The 13,285-nt window shown below is 42.2% G+C and overlaps 1 protein-coding gene across 1 annotated transcript; it reads right to left on the bottom strand.

Moving 5' to 3' along the window:
- Window positions 1-8,793: 8,793 nt before the first annotated feature.
- On the bottom strand, window positions 8,794-11,159 carry ccn1 (cellular communication network factor 1). Its single transcript, XM_061975670.2, has 5 exons — window positions 10,938-11,159; window positions 10,607-10,826; window positions 10,140-10,484; window positions 9,850-10,052; window positions 8,794-9,754 (listed from the first exon to the last, which is right to left on the bottom strand). The coding sequence occupies exons 1-5, from the start codon at window positions 10,983-10,985 to the stop codon at window positions 9,452-9,454; spliced, it is 1,119 nt and encodes a 372-aa protein (XP_061831654.1). The 5' UTR covers window positions 10,986-11,159; the 3' UTR covers window positions 8,794-9,451.
- Window positions 11,160-13,285: the final 2,126 nt, after the last annotated feature.

The raw sequence follows: 13,285 nt of genomic DNA, 5'->3' as shown, positions 1-13,285 counted from the left end.
TTGTCACTTTGATTGCCTCCCCCATCAATACTCCTCTTGTCCTGGAGTCGATAACAAGTCTCGTAGCTGCATTGTTCCTCAGGGACCTGAAGATTGACAGTGTTGAGTACATCAGAAAAACTGCACTTTAAAAAAAAAATGCTGTCCATCATCCCTTTCTGTGCATTCTAAATAGTAAACAACTGCTAGCACAAAGCGGCTTATAATCCAAGTAATGAGGATTCACCTATTCTGCCTAAAAAGCTCTCTCAAAAAAACATACTGTACTTTATATACACATTGTAACCATGTAACAACAGACACGTTCATGATAACATGTAATATTTACAGTATTGTAGCTTCTTTTCTGGGACGCACTGATTTCACAGCGCGCTTAAAATGACCAAAATACTGTAAATATTACATGGTATCATGAACGTGCCTGTTACTACATTACATACCTATTTCTAGCTAGGGATGTCTTCAAATAGTCGGAGATTCAATAGTCGGATGTAGCCTTTTTTTTTAGGTGAAAAAGTCGTAAATGAGAACTTTGTTTTGTTCACTTTATATAAGACTATATCGTTCATAAGTACCTTAAGAATAGTCACGTTTATATGTTTAAGGTCACTCTCATGTGATGTTACTTACATCTAGTGACCAGTCAGTATACACTACTACAAACCCCGTTCCCATTTGAGTTGGGAAATTGTGTTAGATGTAAATATAAACGGAATACAATGATTTACAAATCCTTGTCAACCCATATTCAATTGAATGCACTACAAAGACAAGATATTTGATGTTCATACTCATAAACTTTATTTATTTTTTTTGCAAATAATAATTAACTTAGAATTTCATGGCTGCAACACGTGCCAAAGTAGTTGGGAAAGGGCATGTTCACCACTGTGTTACATGGCCTTTCCTTTTAACAACACTCAGTAAACGTTTGGGAACTGAGGAGACACATTTTTTAAGCTTCTCAGGTGGAATTCTTTCCCATTCTTGCTTGATGTACAGCTTAAGTTGTTCAACAGTCCGGGGGTGTCCGTTGTGGTATTTTAGGCTTCATAATGCGCCACACATTTTCAATGGGAGACAGGTCTGGACTACAGGCAGGCCAGTCTAGTACCCGCACTCTTTTACTATGAAGCCACGTTGATGTAACACGTGGCTTGGCATTGTCTTGCTGAAATAAGCAGGGGCGTCCATGGTAACGTTGCTTGGATGGCAACATTTGTTGCTCCAAAACCTGTATGTACCTTTCAGCATTAATGGCGCCTTCACATATGTGTAAGTTACCCATGTCTTGGGCACTAATACACCCCCATACCATCACAGATGCTGGCTTTTCAACTTTGCGCCTATAACAATCCGGATGGTTCTTTTCCTCTTTGGTCCGGAGGACACGACGTCCACAGTTTCCAAAAACAATTTGAAATGTGGACTCGTCAGACCACAGAACACTTTTCCAGTTTGTATCAGTCCATCTTAGATGAGCTCAGGCCCAGCGAAGCCGACGGCGTTTCTGGGTGTTGTTGATTAACGGTTTTCGCCTTGCATAGGAGAGTTTTAACTTGCACTTACAGATGTAGCGACCAACTGTAGTTACTGACAGTGGGTTTCTGAAGTGTTCCTGAGCCTATGTGGTGATATCCTTTACACACTGATGTCGCTTGTTGATGCAGTACAGCCTGAGGGATCGAAGGTCACAGGCTTAGCTGCTTACGTGCAGTGATTTCTCCAGATTCTCTGAACCCTTTGATGATATTACGGACCGTAGATGGTGAAATCCCTAAATTCCTTGCAGTAGCTGGTTGAGAAATTTGCTCATGCATTTGTTGACAAAGTAGTGACCCTCGCCCCATCCTTGTTTGTGAATGACTGATCATTTCATGGAATCTACTTTTATACCCAATCATGGCACCCACCTGTTCACCTGTGGGATGTTCCAAATAAGCGTTTGATGGGCATTCCTCAACTTTATCAGTATTTATTGCCACCTTTCCCAACTTCTTTGTCAAAAATGTTTATGAGTTTGAACATCAAATATGTTGTCTTTGTAGCATATTCAACTGAATATGGGTTGAAAATGATTTGCAAATCATTATATTCCGTTTATATTTACATCTAACACAATTTCCCAACTCATATGTAAACGGGGTTTGTACATATGACCATCCAAAAAATCCATAAATTGGGTGATATCAAACGAATTATGAATATTCTAGCAGATACTGTATACAGCATGTTTATACAATGCATCTGGAATGTATTCAAGTATTCACATTGTGTTATGTTACAGCTTTATTTTAAAATGGAATAAATACATGTTTGCCCTTAAAATTCTACAGACAATACCCCTTAATGACAATGTGAATAGTTTTTTTTAAATTATTATTCAGATTTATTAATACTAAAAATAAAAAAAATCACTTGTACGTAAGTATTCACAGCCTTTGCTCAAACTTTGTGTGGACCTTTCTCTCCTCCAGGGGGTTCCTCGGACCACCAAGCACTGTCATGACAGCCCGGATCAGGGTTACAGCACTTTTTTATTTTCTAATATAGTGTCTCTGTGCTTTTCAGCAATTGTCTTGTGTCTGTCTCCGGTTCGCTCTCGCTCTTGCTCCAACTCCTCTCTGACTGCTGCCTTTTAACAGAGCGACAGGTGATTAGATAACCAGGCCCAGGTGGACCATCTACGCACCTGTCGCTGATCTTGAAGCCGGTCCTGGCACACCCCGTTTCGCTGCAGGTCCGCGGGCCACGCCCCCCCTCCACATTTTGTTTTTGCACTTTTGGCAGAAATCACAGCCCCAAGTCTTTTTGAATACGATGCCACGAGCTTGGCACACATTTTTTGGGCAGTTTTGCCCATTCCTCTTTGCAGAACCTCTCATGCTCCATCAGGTTGGATGGGAAGCATCAGTTTTCATCCAGGATGTCTGTACATTGCTGTATTCATTTTTCCCTCGATCCTGATAAGCCTCCCAGTTCCTGCCGATGAAAAACATCCCCACAGCATGATGCTGCCACCACCATGCTTCACTGTAGGGATGGTATTTGCCTGGTGATGAGTGGTGCCTGGTTTCCTCCAAATATGATGACTGGCACTCACGCCAAAGAGTGCAATCCAGATCATTTTGTTTCCCATGGTCTGAGAGTCTTTCAGGTGCCTGTTGGCAAACTTTTTACTAAGGAATGGCTTCCGTCTGGCCACTCTACCATACAGGCCTGATTGGTGGATTTCCCTCTGGAAGGTTCTCCTATCTCCACAGAGGAAGGCTGTATCTCTGACAGAGTGACCATCGGGTTCTTGCTCACCTCCCAGACTAGACTACGATGAATGCAGCAATGTACAGAGACATCCTGGATGGAAACCAACGCTCCCCATCCAACCTGATGGAGCTTGAGTGGTGCTGCAAAGAGGAATGGGCTAAACTGCCCAAAAATAGGTGTGCCAAGCTTGGGGGATTGTATTTAAAAATACCTAAGGCTGTCATTCTGCCAAAGGTGCATCAACATAGAAATGACCAAAGGCTTTGAATACTTATGTACATGTGATTTTTTAGGTGGTATTTTTCCCAATAAATTTGCTAACTTATAAAAGATTATACAAATGTTTTCACATTTTTATTACCGTATTTTTCGGACTATAAGTCGCAGTTTGGCCGGGCTCCAGTGCAACTTACAGTATATATGTTTTTTTTCTTTTTTATTATGCATTTTCGGCAGGTGCGACTTATACTCCTTTGCGACTTATACTCCGACAAATACGGTATGGGGTATTGTCTGTGAAATTTTAAGGACACAAATTCACTTTTTTCATTTTGGAATAAGGCTGCAAATGTGAAAAAAGTGAAGCGCTGTGAATACTACTTTTCAATGGTGTTGCTGGTTTTTATAGAAGGGCTGTATAGGCCAGGGGTCGGCAACCCGCGGCTCTAGAGCTGCATGCGGCTCTTTAGCGCCGCCCTAGTGGCTCTCTGGAGCTTTTTTAAAAATGTATGAAAAATGGAAAAAGGTGAGGGGGAAAAAAACTATTTTTTGTTTTAATATGGTTTCTGTAGGAGGACAAACATGACACAAGCCTCCCTAATTGTTACAAAGCACACTGTTTATATTAAACATGCTTCACTGATTCGAGTATTTGGCGAGCACCGTTTTGTCCTACTAATTCTGGCGGTCCTTGAACTCACCATAGTGTGTTTACATGTATAACTTTCTCCGACTTTCTAGGACATGTTTTATGCCACTTCTTTTTCTGTCTCATTTTGTCCACCAAACTTTTAACGTTGTGCATGAAAGGTGAGTTTTGTTGATGTTATTGACTTGTGTGGAGTGCTAATCAGACAGGGACGGCGTGGCGCAGTGGAAGAGTGGCCGTGCGCAACCCGAGGGTCCTTGGTTCAATCCCCACCTAGTACCAACCTCGTCATGTCCGTTGTGTCCTGAGCAAGACACTTCACCCTTGCTCCTGATGGCTGCTGGTTAGCGCCTTGCATGGCAGCTCCCTCCATCAGTGTGTGAATGTGTGTGTGAATGGGTAAATGTGGAAGTAGTGTCAAAGCGCTTTGAGTACCTTGAAGGTAGAAAAGCGCTATACAAGTACAACCCATTTATCATTTATTATTTATTATTTGGTCACTGCATGACTGCAAGCTAATCGATGCTAACATGCTATTTAGGCTAGCTATATGTACATATTGCATCATTATGCCTCATTTGTAGGTATATTTGAGGTCATTTAGTTTCCTTTAAGTCCTCTTAATTCAATTTATATCATATGACACACTATCTGTATGTAATATGGCTTTTAATTTTTTAGGCTCCAGACAGATTTGTTTTTGTATTTTTGGTCCAATATGGCTCTTTCAACATTTTGGGTTGCCGACCCCTGGTATAGGCGAATCACCTTTACCGGTTTTTGCACTGTTTAGAACACACAAATATGGTCAATACAAGATTGTTCCTAACTCATATATCCATCCATCCATTTTCTACCGCTTGTCACTTTTTGGGGTCGCGGGAGGTGCTGGAGCCTATCTCAGCTGCATTCGGGCAGAAGGCGGCATACACCCTGGACAAGTCGCCACCTCATCACAGGGCCAACACAGATAGACAGACAACATTCACACTCACATTCACACACTAGGGACCATTTAGTGTTGCCAACAAACCTATCCCCAGGTGCATGTTTTTGGAGGTGGGAGGAAGCCGGAGTACCCGGAGAGAACCCACGCAGTCACGGGGAGAACATGCAAACTCCACACAGAAAGATCCCGAGCCCGGGATTGAACCCAGGACTGCTCAGGACCTTTGTATTGTGAGGCACATGCACTAACCCCTGTCCCATTGTGAATTCCCCCCAAAGTGCAGATTTCCTTCGAAGAAGGGATGTTTCCTTTATGAACAGCAGATGGTGCTTTTGAACATGTCTTGCTGAATGAATAGAGCCTGACCGTACAGACTTGGGTTCATTGTCACGTCCATCATTGATCGTCTTGAGCTGCATGCTCTGTATTACATAGCATCGGATGAGGTTTTAATTCTCCTATAAACATAGTCCGTGCTCGGGGAATGAGGTATTCCACTGAGGGTTTTCATTGCCGGGGCCTCTGTGTGTGACAAGGTTGTTTTTCTGTGCAATTATTGTATGTTTAAAAGTTGCTGTTGAATGCTTGACAGGACTAACCCCCCACTTTGTTGGGATCAATGAATGTGATATTGAGCTGTCTGGAAAAAGATAGCGTTGAAAGATGAGTTCTGCACTTTCATCACAATGGAATGCTACGGATGGCTGAAATGAGGGACTGTTCACAGAGGGCTCACAAAAGCCATTACATAACCAAGTTAGCTGTATTGTGTTAACGAGACAAATAACAGTCTGATTGCCTGGCGCTTTAGGGATTGAAGCAGCAAAGGGAAAGAGCAACGACAGGAGTGTTTTGACTGTAAATCAGGAAGTCCCATAACTTTGTGATTAGGTGAACTTCGAAAAGTAAAAAAAAAAGCTAAATGGACACATCCTGCATGTGCAAAGCCGCGTGCACCAAATCGTGCAAGGAGGAATAATTCTATATAGAAAAGCTTGCTTATAGTGGCTTGCAAATGCAATTAGATGAAATCTTCTAGAAGCCAAGTGAGTACAAGGGAGTGTTTTGTATATTTTTGGAAAATCATCCAAGCTCAAGTGAACATGTTGCTCTGAAATACTTTCCAACATCTGCCGCCCATCAGGATGTCTGCTTTCCGAGCCACTGCTGCATTCCTGAGCCACTCCCAATACCTGGATCAAAAAAAAAGAAAAGAAAGAAGAAGCCTTCCCTGCACCCCTGAGCTCTCTGTGCCTTGGTTCAAATTTCACTGCAGGTATTTCGCACCAGGTGCAAGCCTCTGCTGTCTGGCTGTTTTTTTTTTTGTCTTCTTCTTTTTTTTGAGGAGTCATAAAAGTAACAGACATTGGCACAAGAGCAGTGTGAGTTCAGGTAAACAATGAAGGAGTTAGTCAGGGGGTGCTCTTGTGACAGGAGCAGCTCAATAACAACTTTCTGCAACCACAAGAACACCACTTCTACCTTTTACCTCTACCCTGTCAACATGCTTTCCTATCGCCTGTTGTAGGGTTTTTGTTTTTTGTCTACATCCATACATGTAGACACGTACATTTATAGTTTACGTTGTATTATTAAAAACAATCTACCAGTTTGAGAAACAGTACTAACAACTTTAAGAACAAAGAAGAATGCAGAGACCCAGTGTGATACATGATATCATGATCCTGAATTGCATTGCATAAGGCGTTGTCATCATTTATTACATAATTTTCTGTTTACTACACAAGTGCTGTATATGCCAAGTTTATTCATCATATCCTACTTAATATTCACACTTCATTCGTTTATCATTACATAATAATTATTACACTTATTTATTACCGAACAAGAAATCCATACTTAATTCATCAAAATTCTGTAAAAAGCAATCACCTTTTAAACTTGTACATATTGAACAATTCAGGACAATTAAGTACACCTTGGTTCTGCCTACTCCTTGTTGGACATGTTGAATTATTAAACTAATCAATGTGATGCACTTCAATGTGACCCTTTTGGCCTTTGCATATTCGATACAAACTACAATCTTCCCTTGTTTATTGCGGTTCAAATCTGATATTTCTATATATAGAGTAGGGATGTCCGATAATGGCTTTTTGCCGATATCCGATATTCCGATATTGTCCAACTCTTTAATTACCGATACCGATATCAACCGATATATGCAGTCGTGGAATCAACACATTATTATGCCTAATTTGAACAACCAGGTATGGTGAAGATAAAGTACTTCTTTTTTTTTTAATTATAAAATAAGATACATTTAAAAACATTTTCTTGAATAAAAAAGAAAGTAAAACAATATAAAAACAGTTACATAGAAACTAGTAATTAATGAAAATTAGTCAAATTAACTGTTAAAGGTTAGTACTATTAGTGGACCAGCAGCACGCACAATCATGTGTGCTTATGGACTGTATCCCTTGCAGACTGTATTGATATATAATGTAGGAACCAGAATATTAATAACAAAGAAACAACCCCTTTTGTGTGAATGAGGGAAGGGAGGTTTTTTGGGTTGGTGCACTAATTGTAAGTGTATCTTGTGTTTTTTATGTTGATTTAATAAAATAAAAAAACGATACCGATAATTTCCGATATTATATTTTAACGCATTTATCCTCTCTAATATAGAGCATACAAAAATCTAAGTTACAACCTTTTAAGTATGTTTTTTAACATTAGGAGAGCCCTTTAGACATTGAAATAACACCCTTAAGTCACCTGTATACTCTTCTAATCCAACATTGTAATGCTGCCTGAGGCTGAGCCAATCAGTGGCCATGATACTGAACAGCATGTTATGATTGTTTTGGTCTCCTCCAGTGGCCAGTACGACTGTAGTATTGATATTTTTAGTTCATTTGGACACGTTTATGCTGGAAAATGCTTTATGTAGGCCAAAAATGTTGTTGAATATGACGTGGTCAAGCCGCAATATTTGAAGTGGCAAGGGATGACTCAAAAGCATCGTCGTTCTTTTCGCCTTAAGGCAAGGGGGGCTCGTTTTGTCATTGCCATATTCTAAAAATAAAATGAACTCTGTAGATATTTTTCCAAGATTGTTTAGTTTAGCATAGATTGACCTACATTGAAAGCGTACCAAAAATTACTTGGGGCGGTATAGCTCGGTTGGTAGAGCGGCCGTGCCAGCAACTTGAGGGTTCCAGGTTTGATCCCTGCTTCTGCCATCCTAGTCACTGCCGTTGTGTCCTTGGGCAAGACACTTTACCCACCTGCTCCCAGTGCCACCCACACTGGTTTAAATGTAATTTAGATATTGGGTTTCACTATATAAAACACTTTGAGTCACTAGAGAAAAGCGCTATATAAATATAATTCACTTCACTTGACAGTTCCCCCCTCCCGAAACTTTAATTTTTTTCTGTTTTACGACCCTCGGTGGGTCTTAAGGTGTTTTCAGAGCAGCGCTTAAGACTTGCCGTACTCTCACACAGCAGTAACCTAATCCACCCCAAACCCCCCTTCTCACAATCAGTGGCGTGTATGGCTTTGCCAGATCAAATAAAAGAATAGCATTCCAGCGCTGACCTCATGTCAGCAGAGAGCCTCCACGGTGGTGTTATATAAGAAGAGACCCGTCTGAGAGTTTGCTGGATCTGCAGCAGGAAACCGTTGACATTTGTGCGTGTGCGGTGTCGCAGTTTGAACACAGCAAGACCAGGCGGTGTCATATTTCATAAATAAACATACTTTATTTGTAGCATATAAAATTAAATCATTTTACAATTTATTCCAGTATGACTCTTAATATCCAAATAAAGTAGCTACATTTCCTTAGATAAATAATAATATTAACAACACTAAAAAAAACAACATTCATTCATCCTTTGACATGTTTTGCTTTGTCTTTTTCAGGAAAGGGAGTTCACTAGCTGCCACAAAACATGAACGATAATGCCCATGTCAGGAAGTCATGCAACCGCACACTTGTTAAACAAGCTGTGAGGTGGGTTGGTGCGCTAATTGATGTTGAGTACACATATGCACACGCATATAGTCTACAGTCGGGGGGTCGTGTCTGATGTCCAGGATCAAAATATACACAGTGAATTGATATCAGCCGCTAACGTAAATGTACAAATATTAATTACATTGTGCTCCGTAACGAAGCCAGCTTAGACGCTCCCTTAATATGAAGCAATTCTTAGTAAAGAGTGCTGATGTAGTCACAGCAAACAGTGCACTTCATAAAGTCCTCCTGATGTAAGCCCACAATTCCTTGGGAATCTAGTTACAACAAGAAGCTGGTAGTTGTTTTGGTGGCCTATTTACACCCCTGCGTTCATCTGGACCGCCACCTCTTTTGCATTGGGGGTCTTCGCCAATCAGTCTCTGAACTTGTGGATGTCGTTAGAGAGGCGGTAGAAGGGGTAGGAGGCTTCGTTGGCGTGGGGACAGTTGTAGGTGCACTTGCAGGACTCGATCATCATGATGTTCTTGTTGAAGGTCTCGCCGTCCTCGCAGCGGAACTTGACGCTGATGGTTCTGGTGTCGTGGGGACCGCAGCAGCGACCGTCCACGCAGGTGCCGCAGTACTTGGGTCTGTACTTCTTCAGGCTGGAGCAGCCGGCGTAGGTGAACTTCACTGGCTGGCTGGACTTTTTGGTTCGACTGCATTTCTTTCCTTTCTGCAAATGCGAGCACAGTTGAGGCATTAGTGAGGAATTTAAGCCCTACGGTGATGTCTTCTTAATACGCTCGGGTCGCAGGGGTTGAAGCTTACCTTAAGATTGGAGTACAGTGACTGGGTGCATGGTCGCACTTCACAGATTCGTGTCTCCTTGACCAGCTTGCACTCGCTGTTGTTGTTGGTGACTCTGGTGGAGATGCCTGTTCCACAGCTCTTGGAGCACTGAGACCAGGGCGTGGTTTGGATGATGCACTTGTGGCTGTCAAACATGTGGATCTCAGCTTGCGGCCTGAAGGCTGTCATGAAAAGAAAATAAATACAATAAGCAAACTTTACTCTCATATTTCTTTAGATCAGCCATTTAAAAAGTGTGTTTCTCTCACCAGCTAGCGACTTCAGTCCTCCCTTCACAATTGCGATCAGCTCGTTCCTGTTGGTCAGGTCTTTTTCCAGCTCGTCTGTCATTTTGTCTTTGCCAAAGATCTTCTCCAGGATGTCTGTCTCCTTGCCGTCGTCGCACACCCACTCTTCACAGCACTGACCCGCTACCTTGACAAGTCTTGGGTTGGCGCAGCCCAGGTTGGGCAAGGAGAGCTCCTGAGGACACAGCGGGACACATCCCACTGCCCCGTCGATGCATGTGCACTGGTGTTTACAGTTGGGCTGGAAGCTCTCTGCGTTCTGGTAGATCCTACTGTTGTACTCGCAAGGTCTGCCCTCTGACTTGGCTGAGGGAGGGAGAGAAAAACCAGGAATGTTATTCCTCCCTGCTCTCCACTTTGAAGCCCTCTGAGAAGCCATTTTCACCGTGCTCTGAGGTGAAGCCGACATGTCTGTGCACTTTACGTACCTCGGCAGATGCCACGAGTTGTAGCAGCAGCAAAGCTTGCCCCGAAGTTACACTCCAGCCCCTTGGTGTGGTCGCAGGGCTCGGTCAGGCTGCAGTCCTCGTTGAGCTGCCTGGCGCAGACTTTGCAACAGCCGCAGCCGTCAAGGACGACGCTGACGCCGGGCGCGCACTTGGGCATCTCCACGGGGCACTCGCACATGGACGGGCAAGAGGACAACACCTGTACAACCGAGAACAAATCTCTTAAAACGACCGGAAACTATGGAAACACGTCTAAAAATAAAATATGGTTGACCCGCATTTGCATTTAATGAAGTTCATAGAAACTTACCAAGTTGATGCTCCCCAAAAAGGTAACAACGGCAAAAATCATCATCATCTTGGATAAATTTCTTGCCAAGCCAGGTCCCAGAAGTAGAAAAGTAGTGAAACGCTGTCTTGAAGTATTCCCTCTCGCTTTGTGTTGGCTTCTAGAGGTCCAAGCTGGGCTTAGTGAAGCTCTCGGTAAAGTCTGCTGAGCCCCGGCACCCTCCTCTCTTTTATACTCTACTGGGTAGCTGACGTCGTCCCCGGGCTGCCTGCTGAACTGTTCCCAAACTATGCCAGGAATGTTTCTCTGCGCTTTTTCCATCCAAGACCTAAGCTCCACCCTGTCTAAACCGTGTGCTTTTTTTTCTTTCTTCTCTCTCTTTCGCTCTGGGATGGATTTTTTTTTCCCCCCTCCAACACTCTTTTCCGTCTCACATTTTCCCTTCTTGTTTATCATAACCATCCATCCATCCATCCATCCATTTTCTACCGCTTATTCCCTTTGGGGTCGCGGGGGGCGCTGGAGCCTATCTCAGCTCCAATCGGGCGGAAGGCTAGGTACACCCTGGACAAGTCGCCATTGTTGATCATAACCCCCCCATTGAAATTCTTCCTGTCAGAAGAGGTGTGCTTATCCTCTCAGATTTGTGCGTTTTCATTTATCTGTCCAGTCATTTTGTCAAAGAATATGATTTATTGTTTTCAGAACCTTTTTGTCTTTGCATTTCCCCCAATAGGACAGGATAGTGAACCCACAAAATAGTGTCAACTCATAAAGCTTATGGTATGAATTAATTATCATAGGCATGGAGAAAAGCAATAGGATTAAATAAGCTCTGCTTCTTCCTACTCCTTTTCAAACACGTTGAATTGTGTAAACATGTAAAAAAAAATAAAAGGGGCATGTTTGCAGTGATTATGACAACCAATATTGCATTCATAAGGCGTCACCACGACGTGCAGTAGCTTTTTTTTTCGCATGAGAAATCCGAAAGTGTGGGCTGCAATACGTTTAAGTCTATTTCTGGCTCTCCGGCGCATTTATTCAGAGCAGTTAAGCACTTCCAGATGCGCACCAGAAGTCAGACGTAACAATATGACCATATTTGGTATTGCAGTAGCCTACATTATTACCATATCACCCCCACCCCCCCTCCCCCCTTTTGGCAAGCAGACCACAAAGCATTCCTGACATCTTAAAGGCTTGTTAAATATGGTCTTTATGCAGGGAAATTCCTTTACATTCACCGCTCGCGGCAATTTGAACTTTTCACGCCATCCGTCTGTCACGTTTCCGAGAGTGGGGTGGGAGTGGGGGCCGTTATAAAAGCGCTGTAATTTACAAGCGATTAGAGTTGAGTTTGCGAGGGAGAGACAAACACTTAGTTTTTACTTCCGGATCGACACGTCGTCTGCGTCACGTGTTGGGACGGCTCCGGTGAGTTTCCCCTTCCCCCCAACTTGTTGTTTCTCACTTTATGACGCAAATAAAACAATTAGAGAATCTGTTCGAGCTCTATGTGTAAAAGGTGGGCATGTTTTCAGTCTGTAATATGTTTTTTTTTTTGCTGTCATTTGGACTTGGAACAGCCTGCTGTGCGCATTCAAAAGGGGGCGTGTCTCTTTGTGGGTGGGTAAACGATACAAATATCGACAACATCGATACCAAAGGTAGTACCAGTAATAAATAGAATACAGTAATATTAAATGTGAATTCTAATGCACTCAAACATTTGAAGTACATAGTATTCATTAAAGTGAAAGTCACTGCTAGGGGATTAAATACAAATACTAACTGGGAAAAACATGATTTGCTATATATATATTTATATATATATTTTTTTAACCCCCTGTGCACATTTGATTTAACTATTATTTAGCATAAAAGTCCCAATGTTTTTTTAAAAGTGTAAAAATCTTTTGGTTCATATTATTTTGCTAAAATGTATCAATAAATTCCAGTACTACATAAAATATCAAAGGTAATGTTTTTATTCTTTATGTTGACCCTTTTGCAGGCTTTTTGATCAGATCAGGGGTCCCCAACTACGGCCCACGTCCAAAATCCGGCCTGCGGGAAGTCCCAAGTCAAAAAAAAAAAAAGAATATATTTATATATATATATATATATATATATATTAGAGATGCGCGGTTTGCGGGCACAACCGCGGAGTCCGCGGATTATCCGCGGATCGGGCGGATGAAATAAAAAAAAATTAGATTTTATCCGCGGGTCGGGTCGGGTCGGGTGGTTCAAATTTAAAAAAATTAGATTTTAAATAGATTCAGGCGGGTGGCAGTTAAACCAATTCGGAAATATATATACATAGTTAAATGTTGTTACCCACATACGGAAAACGAGCAGGCACC

Source organism: Nerophis lumbriciformis, linkage group LG14 (genome assembly GCF_033978685.3).
Source record: "Nerophis lumbriciformis linkage group LG14, RoL_Nlum_v2.1, whole genome shotgun sequence".
In the NCBI taxonomy this organism is placed as follows: domain Eukaryota; kingdom Metazoa; phylum Chordata; class Actinopteri; order Syngnathiformes; family Syngnathidae; genus Nerophis; species Nerophis lumbriciformis.
The sequence above is the reverse complement of the archived record's forward strand: the minus strand, read 5'-3'. Positions and strand labels throughout refer to the sequence as shown.